General features: G+C 42.4%; 1 protein-coding gene across 3 annotated transcripts in view; it reads right to left on the bottom strand.

The window, feature by feature from the left end:
• Positions 1-20,530, bottom strand: part of STX8 (syntaxin 8) — a 241,304-nt gene that overhangs the window by 202,561 nt on the left and 18,213 nt on the right. For all 3 annotated transcript variants that reach the window (XM_032617110.1, XM_032617111.1, XM_032617112.1), the window contains exon 4: positions 17,415-17,525. In XM_032617110.1, coding sequence (XP_032473001.1) covers positions 17,415-17,525 — 111 coding nt within the window. The remainder of the gene's footprint in view (positions 1-17,414; positions 17,526-20,530) is intronic.

The raw sequence follows: 20,530 nt of genomic DNA, 5'->3' as shown, positions 1-20,530 counted from the left end.
GCACAAAAGTACCGCCCATACAGTCATCATTTCCACCTCAATAACCTTGTTTCTTATCAATCTAGTTCATACCCAAAAACTCAAATTCATAATAACCATGGCATCCTCTCTCTCTGGAGCCAAGGCCCAGAAACCTGTAGTCTCCCTCAGGTGAATTTTTATGCAACCAGCCAGGCACCAATACACAGATGGAGATGGAAATTACAAGTCTGGAAAGAGTAGGGTTAAAGAACGAGGGAAACCGTAAGCGGTACAAACCCTACTCACTCTACAAGGGCGATCTCAAGTCTCATTCCATCCAGTTCTTCTCAACTTCCTCCACCTCACATGCATCTCTCTCTCCTCCAATCTCCTAGACCATTTATGGCCCAGGCCACATCATTTAGCACATACTTATAAACCATCACGGACTGTTCTCCAATTGTGTTGAGCAGGATAGAAAGACGTGCCACTTCTGAATTCCCCTCTGCTAAGATCAGTGACAGCAAGTGTTCTGGAGTGTTTATAGACCACTTCACAAAAGCACACATATACACCTTCACCAATATTTCTCATCCAAACTTCACATGTTGAGGAGTCATGATTATTTTCATTTTACAGAAAACGAAATGGAATCAAGATTCACACCCAGGTTTTCTAATTGTAAACCCTTTGCTCCACCCACTGAATTACGTGTGCAAACTTAGCAATCCTTGGCTGGATTCTACTAAGTGCAGTGAACAGGAGGGCAAAGTACTCAAAGCTAATGAGAAGGAACAGATGATGAGGGTTCCTGCAAGGGACCACAATTCAGAGAAAGGGAGGCCCGAGAAATGAAACCCATAGCCAAGGTCAAGGAGATGAGCTCTAGTTCTCCTTCTGCCATTAACCCACCCTGGGCACAATGAGTTTCCTCATCTGTAAACCAAAAAAGTAATCCTTTCTCTGCTTGCCTTGAAGATTATGATGACGGTCAAATTAAATAATCTGTATAAAAGTGCTTGGCAAATACAGAAAAGGGGGAGGGAGAAACAAAGCTTTTTTTAAAAATTTATTTTTTGCTGCATTAGGTCTTCGTTGCTGCGCACGGGCTTTCTCTAGTTGCGGCAAGTGGGGCCTGCTCTTGGTTGTGGTGCGCGGACTTCTCATTGCGGTGGCTTCTCTTGTTGTGGAGCACAGGCTTCAGTAGTTGTGGCTGGCGGGCTCTAGAGTACAGGCTCAGTCGTTGTGGCGCATGGGCTTAGTTGCTCCGCGGCACGTGGGATCTTCCAGACTAGGGTTCAAACCTGTGTCCCCTGCATTGGCAAGCAGATTCCTAACCACTATGCCACCAGGGAAGTCCTTCTTTTAATAGACAAGAAAATCTTTTTTTTCTTTTCAGTTTCTTTACAATTTTCACTTATAAGAAGCACAAGCTGGAAAGCATTATAGAGGCTTTATAAAAAATAAGTCAACATAACTTACAATATAGTGTGTATAGGTTACTCCTTTCTTCTTCCTGTTTATTCATTGCCAGGAATTTGCTTCCTTTTTCAATTCCCAAGTGAGTTTTATCATTTAAAAGTAATGCGTGAGGACTTCCCTGGTGGTGGAGTTAAGAATCTGCCCGTCAATGCAGGGGACACGGGTTCGAGCTCTGGTCCGGGAAGATCCCACACGCCGTGGAGCAACTAAGCCCACAAGCCACAACTACTGAGCCTGTGCACCGCACCTACTGAGCCTGTGCACCGCAACTACTGAAACCCGCGCCCCTAGAGCCCGTGCTCTGCAACGAGAAGCCACCGCACCACAAAGAGCAGCCCCCGCCCGCCGCAACTAGAGAAAGCCCACACCCAGCAAATGAAGACCCAACGCCACAAAAAAACAAATAATGAAGGTAATCATGCAGAAGTAGGAAATCTTTTTATTTTCCCCATCAAAAGTCACAACTGTACCAGTAGTTAAGGACTGCAATTCAAAACAAGATACCATTTCTCACCCATCAGATCAGCATAACCCAACCAGTTCTGTAACACCCGCCAACACCTACGGTGGAGGGAAATGGGCTCTCCCATATACCGTCAGAGGAAACGTAAAGCACTATAACTTTTAAGAAACAGACATGGCAGAACCTGTTACATTCTGAACACCCACACCTTTTGTCCCAATAACCCCACTTAGGGGAATCTGTCTTATAGAGGTAGAAGCCACAGTCTTCATGGATATTTACCACATCATTGTTTGTAATGGCAAAAAACTAAACCACCCAATATTCATCAAATGGGGAGTGGCTGGAAAAGTGACTGCCTATTTCTATTATGAAATAATGCAGCTACTGAAGAGAATTTTGTTAAATCTATTTGTTAGAAGAATGGCCAAATTTAAGTGAAAAACACTAGAGTAATATGTAAAATTCTTTTTTCACAAAATAGGAAAGGAAAATGCATATTCATGTAACTACACTTGTAAATATTTGTACAAGCACAGATAAATGTGCAGAGGTTAACACAGGTTACATCACGAGAATGACACTGGAGGGAAGGAAGGGGGAGAGGGTATTATCTTTGAGTCATACCTCAGTGTAGACTGACTTGTTATAATGAGTGTGTATCGTGTGGATAATTTGTTTTAAATTCAATAAAAGTGAGTCATTTCCCCATAGGGCAGGAGAACCAGGGAAGGAGAGCTAATAAGGCAGCAAAGACCCACAAAAGTAAAGACCACTTCAGTGAAGACTATCAGAGGCACTGAAAGGGTTCCTCTCTTTCAAAATTAAGAATGGGAAGCAGAAACTAAAACCAAGAAATGCCAAAACCGAACATCTTTTTCCAGGGGGAAAAGAGCAATGGAAGAGAAAGATGTGACAGGAAAAGTCAAGGAAGGAAGATGAAAGAGGGGGAAAGAAACAAGAATAAGCAGCTTGCAGATGGACGGGGCAAAAGTCTACAAAGAGGCCCTGAGGAGGAAGTTTAAACATGACAAATGCGTTTGCGGTGACACAGAGGAGGGGGGAAAACATGAAAGAGAACTGAAAGGTAAGCGATTCCTCCTCCAAAGTTGGACAGTCCAAGCTATCAATCCTTCTCTCCTCACTCTCAAGGGAGGAGAAGCCTAACTTTTAAAAATCTAGAGACTGGGAAGGTCTGAGTATGTCTCCCCTTCTATTGACTTACATCTCCATCTTGTGGCCTGTTCAAGACATAGCTGTGTATGTGTGTGCATACATACATACATACACACACGTACAGATACACATGCGTCTCAGTGTATATATGCATGTATACTTATACATAAGTATACATGGCTATATACGTATACATACACATACATATGTAATATATACACTAAGCATATATGTAATGTAATAAGTATACATTATGTTATATATCATAAGTATACGTGCATATGTAAGTATACTTATAAGTGTATATATACATATGTATTACATAAAAGTGTGTATACATGTGTATTTACGAATTTTTAAATTCAAGTAGAACATATAGACAAAGAAACCGAAGCGTAGAGCTAAAAGAATTCAGAAAGTGAACACCCCCAGTTAATCACTACCTAGGATAAGAAACGGGGCATTAAGCGGAACCCCAGGACCTCCCATGCCCGCTCCGGTCACTACTTCCCCCAAAGGGAACCACTTTCATTATTGATAACACCATATACAAGGTCTGCCTTTATAGGAATGGAATCCATATAGTACACAAGCTTCTGCTTGGCTTATTTCACTCAGTGTTGTGTTCATAAGATGCATCCAGTGTGTGGTGTGTGGCTGTAGATCGTTTCCTCTCATTAGGATCATTGTATAAAATACGCCATCATGTATCTATCCACTACAGTGTTGGTGTTCAGTGGTTGTTTCCAGGTGGGACTATTTAGAAGGATGCTATCAACACGTACATGTCCTTAGTACACTTCAGTTTTTCAGAGAGTTTTCCAGAGTGGTTGTAAAATGATGGCCCCTCCAGCAGGACATGAGAACCCCAGTGGCTCCACATCTTAGTAACTCCTGAGACATCTGTAATTTTAATTTTAGCCAATCTGGCAGGCATAATGGTATGACAGCATGGTTTTAGTTTGCAATTTCCTAATGACTGGAGAGGCTGAACACCTTTTCATGTGTTCAGCCACCGGACATCCTCTTTTGTCAAGTACAGCATCAAGTTGTCTATTTTTTCCCTAAGGAGTTGTTTTTCTTGATTTGTGGGGGCTCTTTATATATTCCAGATATGACTTACGTGTCAGATATATTCACTGCAAATCTAGATTCCCATTCTATGGCTTGGCTTTCACTCTCTCTGTGCTATCTTTTGATACACAGAATTTCTTATTTTAATGAAATCCAATTTACCATGCATTTCCTTCACAGTCTGTCTGTTGTTTAAGAAATCTTTGCCTATTCCCAAGGTCATAAAGGTATCTTCCTACATTTTCTTAAAGTTTTATTTTACCTTTCACATTTACGTCTACAATCGTTCTGGAATTGATTTTCATGGAGGGTTGACTGTAGAGGCTAAGATTTGTTTTTTTTTTCCATGTGGGCATTCAGCTGACCTAACACTATTGAAAAGATCTTTTCTCCACTGCACTGCAGTGTCACCTGTCATAAATCAAGTGACAACATGTGTATGGAGGGCTGTTTCTGGACTCTATTTTGATCCACTGGTTTATTGGCCTGTCCTTTTGCCAACACCACACTGCAGCTTTATGGTTAAGTCTTGATAAATGATCCCGTGAGTGTTCAAAACTTTTTCTTCAAAATTGCCTTGGCTCTTCAAAATTACCATATATACCTTAGAATCAGCTTAAGTGACAACAAAAAAAAACTGGCTGGGGAATCTAAACGTGTTTGCTCTGAATCTACAGATCAATTTTAAGAGAACTAACATCTTTACAGTACTGAGTCCTCCCAATCTGTGAACACGGTTCTCCCTCTATTAGGTTTCCTTCCTTTCTCTAAATGCTTTATAGTTTTTAGTATAGAGGTTTCATACTTTCATTTGACTTATTCCTACATATCTCCTGTTTTTAAAATACTATTATAAATAGCACCTTTTAAGTTTGTTTTCATTTGGTATGTCTTATGTTGTCCAGCTTTCAAGACCTTCCTAGGAGAGGAACCACCAGGTTGCTGCTGCGAGCTCACGGACAGACAATGCTGTATCACATCCACACAGTGATAACTGGCCACCTTCACTGACTTGAGCAACAATGTGGGATTGCAACGACTGATATTTACCTAGGTCTTAACGTCTCTGGGTTCACTCCCTTGATCAGTCATCCAAATGGGATAATCCTTCTTTACCACCATTAGTATCTATTTGGAAGTCAGGCTACTAACAGAGCTTCCTTTCCTGGCCCACGGAGAAAAAAAATCTGGGCTAAATGACCTTCAAGTGATAATCGGTCTCCTTAGTACACATAACTGAAACACTTCAAAAGAGCTACTCTGTCAAGTTTGAGACAATTTCAAGATATGTAAGAGTACTATTTAAACATTCTACTTCATAAGCCCCAAGATATACCGCTAGACAAAAAGATAACGCACAGTAAAGAGGACATTTTACACTATAATTCACATTAAAAACTGAAAGGGTGAGAGAGTGTTGGAGATGTATGTGTATCCTTATACATGTGTATTACCTTTCCAGAAGGATACACAGAACTGCTAGAAGTTGCTGCCTCCAGGGAGGAAAAGGGAAAATGCATGCCAGAAGTGGGAGGGCACTCCAGTTTTCATCGATAACCTTTTTGTACAGCTGGGTGTTCACAATGTGATAAACATCTTTAAAAGTAAATTTATGTTTTACATTTTTTAAAAAGTATTCTATTCGTTCCCATTAACCACTGGAATATCCCAAAGCATCAACATTTCGGCCTGACACTATCAACCAAACTACCTCTTCCAGAAAAGTCAAAAGAAATACTTGGTCATATGACATATCCAGTTTTTCCCCCCAATAAAACATGGTCACCGTACACTTTGCATGGCTAGTATCAGACCAGTAGTTAATACAGGGAAAAAAAAGTGCTAAGGCAACATATATTCCAGATTTTTCAAGTCGGTCCATGTTTCAAACACTCCCTCTTGTCCCTAAGTATCAGTCCCCGCAACAAATTAACCTATCTAACCTATGTTTCTCCAGAACATGGAGACAAAGTCAGAAGCTATTACCTCCCAAATGGAATTAAACAATAATTAACAAAATGCACAAGATCATCTGTCTACAGAAGAAGCCAGTTCTATGAAACTGTATAAATGTGTTGCTGTAGAAACTGGGTTCTACTTCGAAAGCACTTCTCCTAAACCTCTTCAGGAATACAGGTAAGAGTAAATAGCCCAGCTTCTTTAAACAGTGAACTAGAGATTTAAGGCAATTATCCAAGTTCCACTTGAACCTAAATAAAATAACCCAGAAGGCCAGTGAGCTACCACTTCTCTGGGATTTCAAGAACTTACTGAGGTCACAGTAGTGAGGAACCTGGAGTCTCCGGTGTCAGAAGAAACTTCAAGATGAAGAGAGTCACTGTTGCTAAGGGAACACAGAGGAGGGGTGGTACAGCAGTCCCACCCAACATCTCTATGTCCTTTCTCCCTTGTTATCAGAATTCAATTTTGTTCAAGGCTCCACTGCTCAGGGAACATAAGCCTGTCCTCAGTTTCAGTTCTGGGATGTATCTATCCTGAATAAACCAAGCCAATCATGGTAACTCCATTCCACCATGGCTCTTGGTATAACATAGCATGTGATACAATCCTAGCCTACTTCTGTTTTGAGCCAAAGTCTACTGTGAAGCTTCCAGGAGGTGTTTTTTCCCCCCCCCTCTTATAAAATAACTGGAAAATAGAAAAGAATCAACAGAAAAACTACTGAAAACAATCAGAATTAGACTGTTTACATATAATAGCATCCAGATATCCAGTTTTCATATAAACATCAAAAAGCATGACGAAATGAAAAACTGAATTTAAAACTACCACCAAAACTATAAAATACCTCAAAATAAATTAAACCAGAAATGTGTATTTGAAGAAAACATTCTGAAAGGCCTGAAAGATGGCTTGAACAGACAGAAAAAAAAACCCATATTCTTGGGTAGGAAAATTCAACATTATAAAGGATTAAGATTTCATGTAACCCCAATTTTTAAAAAACCAACAGTTATTTCTTTTTGGAATTAGATTAGCTGATTTTGAGTTTTTAAATGAAAATTGTTTTAGTAGTACAATGACAGAAGACTAGCCCTATCGTGTACTAAAACTTATAATAAAGCCACAAAATGGTATTAGCAGAGATCAATGAAATGCCTTACGAAGTCCAGAAATAGATCCAAACATATATGGGAATGTATTATACGATAAATCTCATCTCAGAATTTGTGAAGATGGATGACTCAGTAAAAAAAAAATGTAGTCAGTCACAAAAATAGTCAAATAGGGAAAAAGTGTGATTCGTACTCTTCAAATTCCAAAGGGATCAAATGTTTAACAGAGTAAACAAATTTAACAAAAATTTAACATCAGAACTATCTTCATATACTAGATTGGAATAGGATACAAAATTTAATAACACGCTTTGGAGAAGACTGTATGGAAATAGGCAGTCACATAAGTCGCTAGCACAAGGCTAAACGGGTTCTACGAAAATTATAAATGCATATATCCTTTGGCCCAGCCATCCTTCTTCTAAGAACTTACCTAGAGATAGACCTAGACCTTCACACATATGAAATCCCTTATGTAGAAGGTTATTCACCACTATATTTTTGTAATAGAAAAACTATGTAATATACACAAGTGTAATAGAGTGGAAACAATACACATATCAATAGGAGACTAGTTAAGTTACAGTAGTGGAAACAATGAAATATAAGGCTATAAAAAAAACTAATGACAGAGGATTCAATTACAACATCAACCCTCATATTCCAAAAAAAACACCCCAAACTAATGACAAAACCTCATGTGCTGGTTTGGGAAGATCTCCAGGATATTTAGATGACAAAAGAATGCCGTAGAATAATTTGTGTAGTATGCTACCGTTTGTGTAAAAGATGGAGGGAAATAAGAAAAGATTCCTATTTGCTGGCATATATTCAAGAGAACCTTGGAAATATATACCAAAACTTATTAACACTGGTATTTGTTGAGGAGGGAGGCACACAGGAGGGAGGCTTTTCACTGAACACTGTTAAGTGCTTTTAAAATGTCTCAGCCACGGGCTTCCCTGGTGGCGCAGTGGTTGAGAATCTGCCTGCTAATGCAGGGGACACGGGTTCGAGCCCTGGTCTGGGAGGATTCCACATGCCGCGGAGCAACTAGGCCCGTGAGCCACAACTACTGAGCCTGCGCGTCTGGAGTCTGTGCTCCGCAACGAGAGGCCCTGATAGTGAGAGGCCTGCGCACCGCGATGAAGAGTGGCGCCGGCTTGCCACAACTAGAGAAAGCCCTCGCACAGAAATGAAGACCCAATACAGCAAAAATAAATAAATTCCTACCCCCAACATCTTCAAAAAAAAAAAAAAAAAAATAGAAAGTTTCGAAAAACAAATGTCTCAGCCACGTGAATACATTACTTATGCAAGACATACCCTCCTTCCTCTCCTACTGAGGTCTGGAGTTTGGCTGGGAACTTTCTACAGGTATTCTCAACCAAGAGGAGTCGGTCTGAAGACGAAGGCAAAACTAAGACATGGCCAGAACCTGGGTCATCACCGACTGTGGAATTAACCATCCCTCTCAATTCTCTACCATGGAATTTATTATACAGAGGTATTCTTCCTTATGTAAGTGGTTTTGCGTAGGGTTATTCGTTCCCTACAGCTGAGGGCATCGTGACTTGTAATACTAATGCATGAGCTAAACCAGGCACCCCCTTGGTGAGGGTAAGAACAATAAACACCGTCTTCTTTTCCAGACCTTTTAGGTGCTTTCCTTGGTCCTTCTCCTCCTCTGACTGCCGCAGACACAACCTCCCTTTCTAGTCTGCACTGTATATACCCATTTGCACTGAATTTCTGTCTTGTTTGTTTCCCCTGCCTGCCTGAACTCTTTCAGAATGAGCATTATAAAAGGCGAACAAACCCCACCAGGGTTGCCTCTCAGCCCACCTCATGTGCCTCTATTAACTTCTGAATCTAATCTCCGCTAATTAAGAAAGTAGGCAGACTATGTACCAAAGTTACTTATCTTTCCATCAAACCACCCCAAATAATAAGTGAGGCAGAGACAAAAAGTGAGGGGTTGCCCCAAGTCCCATGTCATGCGCCTCTTTGTGAGCGTAGTCAAAGACTACATTTCCCAGCCTCCCCGGCAGGCAGGTTGGAGCCATGTGATTGGTTACGGCCAACGGGCTGCTACATACGCAACTTCTAGGCGATGGCATATGTGAGGAGGTGAGACCTCCACACCCTCTCTCTTCTCCCCTCAGAGCGAGCATGGAGGTCTCGTGTCAAAGACAGCACAGCCACATGGTGGGAAACCCTGAATCACCCTTTGAAGGGAGCTGTCCCAGAGAACCACCAGACTTTATATAAGGCAGGCAAAAAATGCTTTCATCTGGTATTCCCGAGGGTCCCAGGTTTGTTTACAGAGCCCAGCCTATCACATCCCGACTCAGTCTACCTTTCAATCAACAGAAATCTGCTGAGCGCCTGCTATATACCAAACTCCCACTAGGTATTTATAAAAGATACTGGAAAAATAAAAGATTTTCATTCAGTGAGCAAACAGTTATTAACCACTGTGTTAGGTTTTGGTCCCCGTCCTCAAGGTATTTAAAGTTTAGATGGAGAAAATATAGGCTTGCAAAAATATATATATATATTAAAACCACATGGCTTCCCTAGCTAAATCAGCTGCCCACTAATATTCCCTCAAAGCTCAATATCTTTTTCTGCTGAACTGATTTTACTTATTTGTATGAATCTTTAATTCATGTCTTTCTCACTGAACTGTAAAGAGCTCAAATGTAAAAACTAGATTTTGTTTGTTTTGTTTAGGGTTTTTTTGCCACCACTCATGACAGGCACTCAAAAGAAAAGCTTCCATTTACATTTTTTATTCCTTAACTAGTTTATTAAATTATCAGAGAAATTTAATATTCTTGACTGCACTTAAACCACCTTAGTTCAACTATCCTTGGGGTCACACAGAGAGAGAGAAGCACATCTTTACTGATTTCAGCATATCCTTTACATGCCAGATGACCCAGAAAGTTAGTGTATTTCTGGGGCATAAGTAAAAAGGATAAATTATTATGGCTTATCCGTTGTCTCACAGCTAATGATGCAGGAGTATATTCCTCAGAGATTTCCTACTTCTGGAAGAGTCAGTTCGTCATGTGTTCATAAACTTCAAGCAACAAAGTATAAACGAATAATTTTTTAGGAAATCTCAGTACTATCAGATGGAAATCATCCTTCTTATAAATCAAGTTTTAAATTAAAAGAAAACATTCAATGATCTAAAATGGTAGAAGAGCAATACTTTTAATGGAATATTCAATGTAAATTTTTCTTTTGCCTCCCAATACAGTGAAATGAAATATAAATTGGAAGTATATATATTTTTAGCAGCTCCAAGGAAAAGTAAATATCTGAAATTAAATGTAAAGCTCACTCTAAGAAAATGTGAACATTTCATTTTCTTCTATTCTTTTGATGTTAGCAGTTGGTCTGCTTGTTAATATAGGATTCCTGACACATTACCATCTCAACCTCTAAATAACTTCCTATTTCCTATAATCCTCAATATACTTGGTGGTGTGAAGATTAAAGCTTACCCAATTAGCCACCCAGTACAGCCGAGTTAATCACATAATCTCTGAGATGGTCACAGAGCACTGAAGTATGCAAAGATTTTTTTTTCCTCTTTACAAAGATTTAACTAATTGTGAGAATTGGCAATGCTCTCAAATATAAAGGGCAGCAGGGTTTTCAATCAGAAGCTGTGTCACTGCTTTATAAATTAGGGCTTATCTTCTTCCAAGAGACATTGTTACAGAGACTTCTTTAACAAGTTTCCAAATGTCCTCAATTAGTCAACCATTACTTACTGAGACCAAGTCTCACATCAAGGCTTACTGCTTTAGAATAAGGATCAGTAATCCGTAAGGTAAAACTCAGACTCCGTCACATGACAGCTACGCATTCAATTATGGGATTCCTACACTCGTGTCTGTTTAAAGGAAATGTTAATCCAAACTGAAGTTTGACAATACTCTCCTCTCCTTAACAAGTCCACATATGACGAGGAAGAGGAAAGAGGAGGAAAGTTTTGGGGGGCAGGGGATGGCAAAAGGACTCCTGAGAATGAGGGATGGGGGAGAGAGAGAAAGCAAAGACTTGGGGTGAGAAGAGGAGGACACAGAGGAAACCAGAGAAGAGGGAAGAGCTCGGGAGGACAGGGAGGGTCGACAGTTTTCAGGGAGTCCTGGTTGGGTCAACTGATCTTGCAGTGTTGCCGCCAGTTATTACGGGGCTTCGAACTACCGATTAGCAGATCACCCCCAGTTCTCCAACAGTACCTGTGGTGATGGTCTAGCATGAATGACAAGATGTGCCAGAGAGAGGTCTATAACATTTTCCAGTTCTGATAAGGCTTTCTGACCAATGTGCTTCTGTAGGTTGTGACCTAAAAGCAAGACGTGAGCCACCCCCCACCCCCAGTGACAAAGCAACCCACAATGATATCAAGAATGACAGAAGCCATCAAAACCTGGAGGAATCCAGAGATTAGGGAAGCAGACAGAAACGATGGAGGAGCCCAGAACTAGGAATCTGCAGGACTGAAGAAATCTTTGCGAGTCACTGGAGACCCTAAGAGCAACCGACGGGCAGGGGAGGGAATGAGGTTTCTCCAGGGACAGAGCTGAAAGGTCCCCGACAAGGTCTCAGAAATGACCGGGCAGCCTGACAGTCAGGAGGTGGGAGGGCAAGATCGAACTGGGAACCCAAACCCAATTCATGTCTACAACTGAATTCAGATCCTCAGAAGGCTAGGTCCAGGCAAGAGTTATTTGGGTATGGGAGGTTGGGGAAGGAAGGGGAGGCCTCAAAGGTGGGAATTCGGGGTTTAAAAAAAAAAAAAAAAGGCAAAAGTAACTCTGACATGGGCATGTGGGTGAAATCAAAGACTGGAAACTCTGACCTCAGATCTAAGACAGTCTACTTCTAGCAATTTCCTTGAGTTTAACCTGTGTTCGCACACACACTCATCCATACACGCACTGCCTGCCTCCATCAACTCTGCACTGCTGCCATCCTCCCTGATGAGCTGGGGTTGGGCAGTACTATCTAGGTGTTCATTTCACAGCCCTTGAGTAGATTTCCGAGGGCTTCCTCTACATAAGAATTTGAGAATGGTTTTACCTTGTATGCATTTCCTTACCGATCAGATTCTCCTAGAATGTGTGTAGGACTTACTTTTTGGACAATTATGGGCTGAACTGTGTCCGTCCCTCCCACCCCCCCCCCAACCCCGGCAAAACTCATTCGTTGAGGTCTTAACCCCCCAGTAATCCAGAATGGAACAATATTTGGAGATAAGTTCTTTAAAGAGGCAGTTAAAGTGAGGTCACGAGGGTGGGCCCTAATCCAGTAAGAAAAGGAAATTTGGACACGGACACACATGCGGGTATGACAGAGGAGAAGACAGAGGGGAAAACGGCCATCTACGAGCCGAGGAGAGAGGCCTGGAACAGATCCTGCTGTCACGGCCCTCAGGAGGAACCAACTCTGAAGGTGACACCTTAACCTTGGACTTCCAGCCACCAGAACTGTAAGAAAATACATTTCTGTTGTTTGAGCCACCCGGTCTGTGGTACTTCATTACAGTAGCCCTAGCAAACTAATACAGACAGGTATACACAGACATGGGTCTAAAGCAATCCTAGCCCGACAAGGATTCACCAATAATTCACCTTCCAGGCCACCTACCATTATCTTTCCTCTTTCATACCTCAGTGACTTACGGACTTTCTTCACGGTGAGCAGTATCTAATTGCCGCACTGGTTTCTCATTCTTGGGCACATTCCGTGGTGCCTGGAATGGACCGTCACGGTCTTGCTCTATCCATTTTACCTCATCAAGCTAATCCTCAGAAGTCATGTCTCCTCTACAGGGCTCACACACTTGTCAACTCTTCTGCAAGCTTACTTTGAATTACTCTAGATTTCTGTGTCTGAATAAAACATCTATGGTTCCCTCAAAGCTTCATCTTGAGAGCATGGAAATCAGCCTGGCCGGTTACCTTCTTTATTTCAAACCCTCAGGAATTAGTTACCCCTGCTTCAGTTTCCCCTCAGGCTGGTCTTTCTGTCCCTGGCCAGCCCAACCATTCACCAATAAGCAACACCTGCAGGCCCACCAGGTGGATCAGCCTTAAACAGGAGGAGCAGGGGGCGTCCTGGTGATAGGACTTCAGAGGCCTTGGTGGGCCTCCATCCGACACACCTCTGCTACTGACCTGCTAAATTCCCTAAAATCTTCCTACTGCTTCATTTACTTTGGGCTCAAGGAGGCTTCAGCTAACCTCCTTACCTCCAGGAAGGTAAGTCGTTGCCATCATGGATTCCATTGCTAGAATCAACGTGCGACTGTTTACCATCAAGACCACAGCCAGCAAGCCGGGCACTGAGGAAAGGGACACAGAAGGAGCCGTGGGAGGTGAGAATAGGAGGGAGGAGAACCAGGTGCAGAACATGAAACGAGACTGGTCAGGGAGGCCAGGTCCCCCTCAAGCACTCATCTTGTAGTTGTAAAGGCTTTAGAGCTTACAAAGCCCTTCATGTTCCAATCACCTCACCTGGTCCAAACAATGAAAAAGAGGCAGAACACACACCCTCATTTTCAAGTCAATGATTCTGAAGCCCAGATGGCTGACTAGGAGGCAACAGAGCCGAGCGCTTCTAATTCCTGGTCCAGCTCTTCTTACAGTGCAACGGTTAAGAGTTCCCATCTGAAGATACGGATCCAGAGGAAATCCAAACTCGGAGACTGATCAGTCCTAGTACCATGTGCAAGTTACCTGACCCCTCCAAGCCTCAGCTTCTCTCCTGTAAAGTGGGATGTTATAAAGATCTGAGCGCAGGCACGCACAGCTTAGCATAGCGCCCGACACACAGAAAACACGCAGGTGTGAGCCATTAGCGCTCATCTCTCGGACCCCGTGAGAGAAAGCAGTGGTTCTCACCCTGCCACCCACCCCCGAGGAGCTCCCCGCCGTGTTACGGCTACCCAGGCCACCCGCCAGACTACTCGTTCAGACTCTGCAAGTATATGGTCTGGACGCTTGTCTTTTTATTTTTTTTATTGTTTTTAAAGCCTCGTGGGTGATTCTGATGCTGAGTGCCACAACTAAGAACAAGTGATATAAAGCACTATTTCAAGCTGGAAGGGGCATTCAAACCGCCTGAGGATCTTGTTCAAATGCAGATTCGATCGAGTAGGGCGGGGGTGGGGCCTGAGACTACATTTCTAAACACAAACCCAGGTGACGCTGAACCTGAACAGGTCGGGCTTTAAGTAGCAAACAGATTGTCACAGGAGAGAAGAAGGGTGACCGAAAAGAGATGGGGGTGACCAGCAATAGGAGTAATTTTGACATACTGAGATCTAGAGAAGTCATTCTGGCTTATAGACGAGTTAACTTGAATTTTACGCTACCTCAAACAGGCTGTTTGTGGCCTATCAAATATACACTGTACACCTGTTTTAATCACTAAAGGAAAGGGAAGACTAACCAGAAGTAAAGACCGTCCATGTTAAAAATAAAGATTAAAGGCTCCTCTTCCTGGGACGCCAACGTTAATCCTCCTTTGATAAGATTCACTTCCCAGGTGCCAAGTCCATCCTGTACCTGCTGTACGTACACATCCCGGTCTGTTTTTTTGAAACCTTGAAGAAATGTATCCCTGACTTGTTTAACGTACTTTGTTCTGACAAGATATAAAACTGTGCTAAAAACCCTGCTTCTCTGGAGCTATTTCTTAGAGTGATTTGGGAAGCAGGCTTCTGGGCTAGTCCTCAGTTATGGCTCCAATAAGACTCTCTTCTATTATCATTTTTCGTCGACCCAAGTGAGGGGTGGGGACCAAAAGTCAACCATACCCCCCAGGAAGACCTAAGGCCCAGACTCGGCGGCGACCACTGTGCAGGCCGGACCTCGCTCGCTGGTAACTCGCTCCTCTTCCTCTGCAGCCACGTCGGACAAACCCGATAGGGCTGAGATTGAGAAAGTCGGTAAGTCGAAATTGAAGAAAACAGAAACGAAAGAGAAAAATCCACTGCCTTCAAAAGAAACGACTGAACAGGAGAAGCAAGCAGGCGTGCCCTAAGGAGGCGCGCGCCACCAATATGCCCTGGACATTCCACAAGCATTGCCTTATCTTACTTCTCGTAGCTGTTTAACTTCGTAAGATGCAAACAGGTTGGATCAAGTTTAAATGACTGTGCTGCCCCTTTTCACATCAAAGAATGGAGAACTCCTGACAACGAAGGCCGCGCCCGCCTCTCCCATCCACCTGTCTGGCCGGCAGGAAAGGAAAGGAACTTGCATGTTGGTGAAGGAGGAGGCTGGGTGGGACGACAGTGAAATCTAGAATAAAGAGTAACCTGGGCCAAGGTGTCCTGTGGGTTGTAAAATGCAGCTTAATCAGGGTGCCATTTTTTGTTGTTGTTCAAATGATTTTAATTATTGGAATGCACAATTTTTTTTAATATTCAAGTTTTAAAACCTGGGGGAAAAAAGACCTAAGGCCCAAGTGGGCGTCTTCAATATCATTAAACAACAATGAAGAGAAGCAGAGCCTGACACACAGGAGGCTCTCACCCAACAGTCACCGTCACTAGTCATCAGAACGGCCACCTCCACGACAGAGAAGGATGTCCGAGTCTTCTCCTCCTCCAACCATCACCTCTACTTGGCCCCTCCTCCCCTACGAAATGTGCTTCTCCCGCCCCACGCTACCTTCACTACATTTCTGGACTTCGATGTGAAGACCTGCCCTGACGGAGGGCACTCTCTCCTCACCCTGGATCTCCTTGCTCACCGGTTCTTTTTCACCAGCCCTGAATCACCACCTTCACCCTCCCACTTCACTCCTGCATCTGCCCGAGCAGTGTCCGGCACCACGATGGATCAGCCAGCTCACCGGAGGCTTCGGCGTCCGCTTACAAACGCTGCCCAGGACACAGCTCCTCCTTCCCTAACTCCTGGCTTTTATTTCTCCAAACGAACAGCTCCAACGTTTCATCTAGCTTCCCGAATTTCAACGTTTCTTTCCACAAACCTTGGATCCCACGCTCCAGAGAAAGCTAGGACCGATGGGCAGCCGGCTCATCTTCTTCTGCTCGCCCTTGGGCTGTGGTTTTTCAAGCCTGGCTGCAGATCAGAATCACCTGGGGCCCCTCTATGACCACGCCCTCCACGCCCCTGGATTTAATTGTCTGAGGCTGAGCCTCGTTAAAACCTCTAAAAAAAAAAAACACCGCCCCTGGGAAGCAGTATGACTCCTAACCAGGAACAAGCTGCCGCCCCACAATGAAGGAAGGCATCATCACCTCTGTGGGGAAGGTGGGGAGAGGAGGGTTTTATCCTCATCTCATCTGTGATGGTTCCCACAATGACGTTAAGAGAGTTCTAGAAGCCGGGGGGAGGCCAGTTCGAAAGATGTCACAATTTATACTTCATTAACCTCAGCTGGGAAGGCCGGACCGCTTCTCTGGGTTCTTCCAGCAGAGCCGGGTACAGAGCAGCTGACAACTCTGTAGAGTGTGAATTACTCTCCAGCAAAGAACAGAGAGAAGAATCCAACGGCCCCACGCCTCTAATTCCATGAGCCATGGACTGCAACCTTTAGGACACATTTTTATAACAAGTCAATTTAAAAAAATCATTTTCAGGGACTTCCCTGGCGGCCCAGTGGTTAGGACTTCACCTTCCAAAGCAGGAGGTGCCGGTTCGTGCGATCCCTAGTGGGGGAGCTAAGATCCCACATGCCCCGTGGCCAAAATACCAAAACATAAAACAGAAGCGATATTGTAACAAATTCAATAAAGACTTTAAAAATGGTCCGCATCAAAAAAAATCTTTAAAAAATCATTTTCCAACACAGATAAGAACATGATTTCTAGAGTTTAAAAGGCAGCTAACATAGCAGAAAGGTCAACCTAAAGAATGAAAAGACATTTTCTGACTTTGTATTATACCTAAATAGCCTTCCTCCAAGATGGGATTCAGCTGAACATATCTGGTTTATTAAATCTAGAAATTTAATGAAAACTACATTGCATAGAAAATGACAAACACTATAAATGAACAGACTATATTTTACTAGTTAAAGAAATTTTAAAGAAAGAAATTAAGCCATTCAGGAAATAGCTGTAACCTCTGCAAATAAATTTCACCCACCACATAAACCCTGTAAAGGAAAAAACATCGTACCTGATGAGATCTGGTTCTGCACCCTCGTTCTTAAAGGATGTCAGAAGTAGTCTCTCTCGAGTTACAAGATCATCCAAAAGGTTTTGTCTTCGGTCTCCTTCGAGCTGTGTTCTGCAGGCATCTCGTTAAGGTCCAAGAGCAGGTGAATTACCTCATTTGACCTATTACGTTTAGTGAGCTCTCCAAGTCAGAAAGGACTGTTACAGGCTCTGATCAATCCTACCCAGAAGAGGCCTGAACCAACCTTCTCCTGCTGCTCTAACCTCAGACCTCACTGATCCTTCCAGTAAAGGACCTGGACAGAACCATCGCAGAGGGACTTAACAAACACTGACACAGATCCGCCACACGAGATCCTTCACTGAGAAATACAGTTGGTAAACACGATTTTCCTCCCAGCGGCCACCCCTGAAACGTCCTTCCTCTCAACAGAGCAATGTGACTCAGGGAGTCATCAGGCTTTGAGCTTTAGGTCACAGTGGTCAAGGGTTTTTCCTGGACGCTAATACCCTAAGATACTCTGCTAAAAAAGGAAAAAGAGAAAGGAAAGTTTTCTATGTTGCCCCCTTTCTTCCATGTTAATGAACACCTATTAACACACCTGGAATGTATTTTGTAAAGGGCTACTTTACGCAACAGATTTGCTCTAAAAAGCTGTTACCATCGGCTCATTAAATACATTGCATGAGCTTTAATTCTCAACAAAATTACAAAGAAATAATCATATTTTAATGTGTTAATCTACTAAGCATGCTTGACTAGGAGTCCAAAGGCCAGCTAGTCCTATTTTGATCGTTACCTATGATCCTGAACCAATTACTTCACCTTTTTGAATTTGTTTCTTCATATGGCACCCAGATAATCTCTCACACCTCCTCCGGCACAATCCATGGCCACAGTTTTCCTGGTTCCAGTAAAAGTGAGACTACTACTTTGGATTTCTGGATTTATAGATACTTGTCCTTTCAAGAGGGGATATTAAATCCTGCATTTAGGCCCCAGAAGTTTGAGAACTTGGCAGAATCAAGTAAGTTTCCCTGGGTGGGAAAACCACGGCCCAGTGAATCTACTTTTGTTGATCATTTTGAATAGAAAAAGCTGGCCAACTATTAAATAAAGCAAATAAACCCATCAAAAATGTTCCCCAGTAACAGACACTAGTTAGAAAAATCATAAATCCCCCCCAAACCAATGTAACTAAGGGGTGTTAGTGACTTTGACTACTTAAAAAATAATAATGGATACATCCTCTCAACATTCCAGAACGCCACGCTTTCCTAAGAAAAGTGACTACCATCGCCTTTCCGTTTCCTGCTTGACTACAGTCATTAAGAACCCATCTTGGAAACCGTGAAGTAGCAACTGTAACTAAGAAACAGTGAGCTTAAGTCCTTCCTCTGTACTAATAAAAGGGCCAAATATTAGCCTTCTGATCAATGCAACACCAAGAATAAATATCAATGTGTTTCAAATCAGTGGCAAATTGTCAATAAAGCAGAAGCCTCTTCTATCTAAAAAAACGCTCCTGGGGGTGGGGAGAGACAGAACCTATGTCATGAATTATACAGGACAAAACTGAATTTTAATCATGGAAAACTATTAACGATATCACAATGCTGATTACCCTTGTCTTCTGTTCTACGCTCAACCTACTCTGGCAACCTGTGGTTTTGTTGGGATTTAGTTATCCAACCATCCAAGCGAGCATAAGCTGAACGATAATCCAATATTACAATTAAGCACAGATCTGACTGGCTCAGGGGTTTAAACATAAAAAGTAAAATTACATATCATTAGAAGACGACTTTGGAGAACTTTCTGATACTCTCAGAGTAAGAAAGATCTTTCTAGTCAAGAATGAAAACCCAGAGGCCATGAAGGAAACACTAAATCTGGCTCTATAAAAAATTTAAATATCTGCAAAGTAAAATTACAAGTGACAAATTAATAGTGGCAAATTTTAAAACAGCAAAGGATATAACAGGGCATAGAAAAAAGAAACAACAATAATGCCAATCAAATGAAAAAAAATGCAGTTTCACATTAGTAAAAGAAATGCAAAGTGAACCATGCTATCACTTTCACCCATCAGGTAAGAAACTACGACAGGGCGGTTCTGGAAAGGGGCAAGGAACCAAGCACTCTCAGACATCCTTGGTGGGAATGGAAATGGGTTCAACCAATTGCCCCATTGCCTTCTGTATACATAACAAAATTTAAAAGGCACGTTCTTTCAACAGGAATTTCTCCTGCAGATATATTCACATGTCTATACAAAGATGTAGGAACAAAGATGTTCACTGCAGCATTATTTATAATAGCCAAATATTGGAAACATTCTAAGGTTCGTCAATAAGGAACTAGCACACCTCTACAATGGTATGTTTTGCAGCCCCCCAAAAAAAAGAGAGAGAGAAGAGGAAAGCTCTTTATGTATCGATGATAATGATAATTAACATTTCGGAGCACTTACTAAGTGCTACATAAGTTATGTGGTATGGAATAATCTCCAAAATAGTGTTAAACAAAAAGAAGCAGCAAACAGCTAATCAGTGAATAGTATGTTCCCACTGCATACATTAAAAAAAATCAGAGAAACATATATGTTTGTATATACACTTAAAATTTATGGAAGGATACAGAAAGAGTTGCCTCTAAGGAAAGGGAACTGGGGATTCAGGGTGTAAGGGAGACTTACTTCCCATCCAATATTGTTTTGGACTGTTTGACTCTATCAAATGCTAATTAACAAAAAATTTCAGAACCAAACGTATAATATGATCCCTCGGTAGTCAAAAGCATTTTATATTTACACGTGTATATATTTGTTCATGCCTAGAAAAGTCTGTGATGGCAGGTACCAACCATTAACACATTAACTATGAAAAAATGAGCTGGAATAGGATGGGGATGGGGAAGAGAGAGAAGAGTCATTGGTTAAAAATAAGAACTATAGGGCTTCCCTGGTGGCGCAGTGGTTGAGAGTCTGCCTGCCGATGCAGGGGACATGGGTTCATGCCCCTGTCCGGGAAGATCCCACATGCCGCGGAGCGGCTGGGCCCGTGAGCCATGGCCGCTGAGCCTGCGCGTCCGGAGCCTGTGCTCCGCAACGGGAG

The sequence above is a fragment of the Phocoena sinus genome, chromosome 20 (genome assembly GCF_008692025.1).
Source record: "Phocoena sinus isolate mPhoSin1 chromosome 20, mPhoSin1.pri, whole genome shotgun sequence".
NCBI lineage: Eukaryota > Metazoa > Chordata > Mammalia > Artiodactyla > Phocoenidae > Phocoena > Phocoena sinus.
The sequence above is the reverse complement of the archived record's forward strand: the minus strand, read 5'-3'. Positions and strand labels throughout refer to the sequence as shown.